General features: G+C 33.6%; 1 protein-coding gene across 2 annotated transcripts in view; it reads left to right on the top strand.

Annotated features, from left to right (window-relative positions):
- The window catches only part of SNX6 (sorting nexin 6), a 64,385-nt gene that overhangs the window by 37,573 nt on the left and 20,812 nt on the right, over positions 1–6,000 (top strand). For both annotated transcript variants that reach the window (XM_044664709.1, XM_044664711.1), the window contains 2 exons: positions 1,244–1,339; positions 5,448–5,553. In XM_044664709.1, coding sequence (XP_044520644.1) covers positions 1,244–1,339; positions 5,448–5,553 — 202 coding nt within the window. The remainder of the gene's footprint in view (positions 1–1,243; positions 1,340–5,447; positions 5,554–6,000) is intronic.

The raw sequence follows: 6,000 nt of genomic DNA, 5'->3' as shown, positions 1-6,000 counted from the left end.
GGGGGGGGGGGTTGAAGGGGAAAGGTGGAGCATGAATCATGTAACCATGTTAAAAATGAATATTAATAAATGTTAAAAAAAAAATCTAGGCTTCACCCAGTCTCTTTACACCTCGCAAGAGGACGACCACCTTGTTTTCTCTGGGCCCTGCCTATAGCTCCCTGTTCTTAACTAATACCCCCAAAACTGTCTGACTATAACTATCCTAATTTATATGGATTAACAAAAAGGACAGAGAAAGGAAGGACTCACAGGTGTATTTTAGCCCTTACCTAAAGCCTGATGAAATGGAAATAGGGTATAGATTTAAATTTGAAGATATAGTACAAGAAAAAAAAAACTAGAATTTGTAGATAGTGGTTCTCTTATTAATTTTCAGGGAATTATATAATAGAAAATGTTAAGTAGCCACTGTGAAAAAGTATCATTGTATATTGCTTACCTCACCTTTTTTTTGTATATTCCTGGTATTTTCTAGACTGTTGTGAGACTTTGAGGTAGCATAGTTTTCAGAGTCCTCTTTTGTGGGTGATGATTGGGGAAATAACTTGTTTTGTTTTATTTTATCAGCTAACTCCTTAATAATTTCAATCTCAGCAGAGATGAACTCAATTGAAAGAAAAGAATGGATAGCTAAATTGAATTACAGAGACTGGACACTTGAGATCTAGAATAATGTTTGAGAGGAGAGGGAGAAACCAGAGGCAAAATTCAATTTTTCCCAAGACAAGTCCTGACTTAAGGTTTTACTCAAAATTTTCCCACATGCCACTAGATACTAAGAGTCTTAATCTAGTCCAGAGGCTGTAATACAGAAGAATTTAAAATGAGATGTTTAGAATTTTTTCCAGCCTATAATTTCTTCAGTTTCCTATAGCAAATATAATGTAAGTTGCATTTTCCCAGTGATTTTTACATATTAGTAAAAATAAGAAATGAAACAATTGTCTGACTGTATAATATAGCAATTTCCTATTAATAAATTTAGAATACAGATAAATGATAGCAAATGCTAAGTGAGCCATAGGACTGATATACCCTTTTTTTTTTTTTAATTTTTTTTTATGAGGGGCTATATTTGTTTCTGGAAACAGCTAGCCAATTATAGGGGGAGAAGGGTTTGTGAGAATGGGAGGGTAGAAAGACAGAAATCAATAGTGGTTTCCATTTTGATGCTATAAACATTAAAGGCTCTACTTCCTATTTATATTGAAAATACCTTTTAAAAATTTATATCTTTCAGTTGAGTGTACGTGGAAAAAATAAGAAAGAGAAACTTGAAGATTTCTTTAAAAATATGGTTAAGTCAGCAGATGGTGTCATTGTTTCAGGGGTAAAGGTAAGATTTTGTTTGCAATAATAACAGTTTGAGAATTTGTGAAGTTTTTTTTTCCCCCAGTTCAATAAATATTATGTTCAAAGCATTGTTCTAACTACATGGTCTCATACAGCTCATATTATGTTGGGAATCATAGTCACAAAGATAGTTGTATTTTAGGAGCTGATAAAATCTTATAGTGATAAAGCACAAGAGAAGAAAACTCAATGCATTTATTTATTTTTACAATTGAACAAAGGAGACTGAGATGGATAGAAGAGGATTAAAAGAGAGTAAGTGCCAGTGAAGGCAAGGAAAGAAAATATCTGGAGGAGAGGATGTCAGAGCTATGGGCAGAGGGGTGTCAAATAGGATGAGGGCTAACTACTGAATTTATTAGCATTTAAGAAATTATTAGGGGTACATATAGAAGGCTTAATGGATTTGAGAGCCAGGCCTCGAGATGGCAGGTCCTGGGTTCAAATTGTGCCTTAGACACTTTCTAGTTGTGTGACTCTGAGCAAGTCAATTAATTCTGATTGCCTAGCTGTTGCTACTCTTCTGTCTTAGAATTGATACTGTCAGAAGATAAGGGTTATTGGGGGGGAAAAAAGGAGAACAAGTGACCTGGAAGAGGGAATAGTTTGAGTTGAGTGGTGTGGTTGGGAGGATAGGTTGTTGCTAAGGATAAGATGAGCAAATGGCTGCAATTTGAACATTTGTAAAAGGAAGAGAGTTAGTACAGTACCTTGAAAAACCATTAGCATGATCATATAATAGATTTTTAAGGAAGAAGGGAACCTAAACATGTTTACACATCAGCCTTTCGTGATCCTCTGAAACTACTAAGACTTTTCTCTTCAAAATTATTTTGTAAATACTTATATGTGTATATTTCCTTTCCCAATAGAATGTAAACTCTTTGAGGGAATTGACTTTGGTTTTTGTCTTTGTATACTTAACAGCTAGGCTATTCTAACACAAAATAGATACTTGATGCTTTTTTTCTTATGGTAAGAAAGAACCCAGGAAATAAATTGTGAAAATCAGAGGTAAAGAGAGAATAACTAGGGAATGACTAAATTCAATAATTTTAGTCATCTATTTAAAAAATAAATTTCTTTCAAATAGCAGGGGTGGGTTCTCACTTTCCAGTTGTCCTAAGATAGCTTAGCAGAGATAATTATCTTGAATTTCTCCTTTGCTTCTCTAGCATAATTTCTTTTTTTGGTTTTTCTTACTTTCTCCTTTGTCCAACCTCCCAGGTCTAATCTCCAATTTTCTATTTCAGGACCATATAATAATTCATCATTTGCTGAAATGATGAAACACCTCAGCTTTTTCTTCTTCATTTGTGATATATTGTCTTTGTCTAATGTAACCTTTATTTTTCTTTTTTAAATTTGTTTTTATTATTTTTATTACCACCACTATTACCATCAAAAACATTTAATTTAACAAATGCATTAAAAATGATGCATAAAACCCCAAACTACACATTGTTTACAGTTTGTTTAAAAATATGTATCATATATGTATTCTAGTAGGAACATTCTTAGCTTTTCAGTTCCCTCTGGATTTGTTTTATTTAAATACTTTTTGTCTTCATTTTATTTTTTGGTAATCATGTTGTCTATTATTCTCTTCTTTTCTTCATATATTTCCCTTTTTAATATTTCCAATATTTGTCATTTCTAATAAAATAATGCAATTCATTACATACTGCCCTAATAATAAAAAAGTTGTTAGGAGTGACAAGTGTCATTTTCCCATGTAGGAATGTATACAGTTTAACCTTTGAATTCTTTGATTTGTTTATCTTTTTATGCTTCTCTTGAGTCATATTTGAAAGTCAAATTGACTATTCAGTTCTTTTCATCAGGAACGTTTGAAAGTTTACCATTTCATTGAATATTCATTTCCCTACCAGAACGATTATGCTCAGTTTTGTTGAGTAGGTAATTTTTGGTTGTAATCCTAGTTCCATTGTTGTCCAGAATATTATATTCTAAGCCCTCTGATCCTTTAATGTAGAAGCTGCTAAATTTTTTGTGATCTGACTATGGTTCCATGATATTTAAATTGTTTCTTTTTGGATGCTTATAACATTTTCTCCTTCATCTGGGAGCTCTAAAATTTGGATATCATATTCCTGGGCGTTTTCATTCTAGGATCTCTTTTAGGAGATGATTGTTGGATTCTTTAAATTTCTGTTATCCACAGATTCTTTGATTCTGAGCAGTTTTCCTTGATAATTTCTTAAAAGGTGATGTCTAGGTTCTTTTTTTCAGCCTGGCTTTCAGGTAGTATAGAATCTGTTTTTGAAGTCATATGTTTTTCTAATGAGATATTTCACATTTTTTTCCATTTTTAAAAATTGTTTTGATATTATTTAATTGTTTCTCCTTTTTTTCTTTTTCTTTTTTCTTTTTTAAACCCTTACCTTCTGCCTTGGAGTCAAATACTATGTATTGACTCCAAAGAAGAAGAGTGGTAAGGGCTAGACAATGGGGATTAAGTGACTTGCCCAGGGTCACACAGCTAGGAAGTATCTTGAGTCCAGATTTGAACCTAGGACCTCCCTTCTCTAGGCCTGGCCTAGAGAATCCACTGGGCTACCCAGCTGCCCCCTATTTAATTGTTTCTTGATGATTCATGGAGCCATTAGCTTCTACTTGCCCAGTTCTAATTTTTAAGGGATTATTTGTTCAGAAACTTTTGTACCTCCTTTTCCATGTAACCAATTCTGGTTTTTAAAGAGTTGTTCCTTCATTGGATTTTTTTGTGCCACTTTTAATATTTGGCCTATTCTGTTCTTCCTTCAGTATTTTTCATGCCTCCTTTGCCAAGCTGATGACTCTTTTTTTTTTTTTTTTTTTTTTTTTTGGCATCATTCTCATTTCTTTTCCCTATTTTCCCTCTATTTCTCTTATTTGATTAAAAAAAATTTTTTTGAGCTCTTCTGGGAATTTTTTTAAACTGAGACATTCATATTTTTCTTCAAGGGCTTAGATGTAGAAGTCTGACTTTGTGTTCTTCTGAGTTTGTGTTTTAATTTCCCTGTCACCATAATAAATTTCTCTGTTGAGGTTCTTTTTTCTTTTTTTTTTTGGTCATTTTTTAACCTCTTTCTTGTTTTTTTAAACTTCTCTTAAAGTTGTACTCTTCTTCTAAGTTGGAGTGGTCTCTTTGTGCTGCTATTTATATTTAGCTCTGGAAGTCCATAAGTTTTCAGTTCTTCCAATGTAGTATGATCTAAGGAGAAATGTGTTTACTACTCTGCTGTCCTGCACTCTGATGTGACCTACCACATATACTCTTTTCTTCCCCAGAACAGAGCCCAGGGTCTCTGTTCCACTGTGGCCAAATACTTTAGTGCAGTGACGGGCAAACTACGGCCCTGTGGGCTAGATGCGGCCCCCTGAAATATTCTATCCGGCTGCGGAACATTATTCCTAATCTTATGAATACAGTGAGTAGGATACAATACAATGAAACTTCGAAAGAGTTGCCTTAGAAACAGACGGACAGCTGAGCATTTCCTTTCCTTTGGCGCCCCCTCTTAAAGAGTTTGCCCATTACTGCTTTAGTGTGTTAGTGCTCTTCTTCACTCTAGGACCACAACCCCGGAGTGTGACCCATCTATGGGCAGTTCATCAGAGTCTTGCACCCAATGCCAGCAAAAGGGCCCTTATGTTCTCCTAACCAATTTCTCTTGTCATCCATGACCTGAGAGCTCCAGAAACCACTTCTGCCTATTCAATTTACCCCAAGGCCTGATGCAAGCTTGCCACGACAAGGCTGCGCTGGATTATGCTCCGTTTTCACCCATGTAATAAACTTTTCCTGCAGACTTCTTAGCTTTTCTTAGTTAAGAACATTGCTTTACTCCATCTTTTGTGATTTCTGTGGCTCCAGAATTTGTTTTGAGGTGTTTGGAGGACAATTTGTGAGACCTCTGAAGAATCACTACCTTTCCTCTGCTTTGTTTTTTAAATGCTTGTTTACAAATTTGATTTTTCACTTATATTTATACTAAAATATGTAACTGTTGCGAATAAGAAAAATAACATATTTCAATAGAACTTTAGAGTATGTAGAAATCTTAATTTTTAATTTTGATTTATAGGATGTAGATGATTTCTTTGAACATGAACGAACATTCCTTTTAGAATATCACAATCGAGTTAAAGATGCATCTGCTAAATCAGATAGGATGACAAGGTCCCATAAAAGTAAGTATTAACTTTCTGAAGAGAAACATAAACTTAGTATAGCAAAAGTAAGATCCTTCCTTGTAATAAATAGAAATTTTGCTTATTATTTATAGTTGAAAGTTTGGCACCGAATTTTTTTAATCAATATATTCAAGAATTGAATATACTATATTACAGGGATGGAATTAAACAAGTTTCTTGGTAACAAGTAAATTTCTGTTCTTCATGTCATTATTTTGGGGTAATTGAAAAATATATTTTAATGGGTTCTTCTCCAAGAAACTTCTACCTATAGTATGAAGATCTTCTTGTTTATGGAGACAATACCAGAACTTTCTATTCTGTTTCTACACACATAAACTAACCGTCTGAATGGAGATTTAGGATAATTGATTATTTTTTTCTCCCAACTTGATATGCCAAAAAACCTTGGGAAATCACTTTATTTGTTTTGCTTTAAATTCC

The sequence above is a fragment of the Gracilinanus agilis genome, chromosome 2 (assembly GCF_016433145.1).
Source record: "Gracilinanus agilis isolate LMUSP501 chromosome 2, AgileGrace, whole genome shotgun sequence".
Taxonomy (NCBI): domain Eukaryota; kingdom Metazoa; phylum Chordata; class Mammalia; order Didelphimorphia; family Didelphidae; genus Gracilinanus; species Gracilinanus agilis.
Note: the sequence above shows the minus strand (reverse complement) of the source record. Positions and strands in the feature narration are given on the sequence as shown.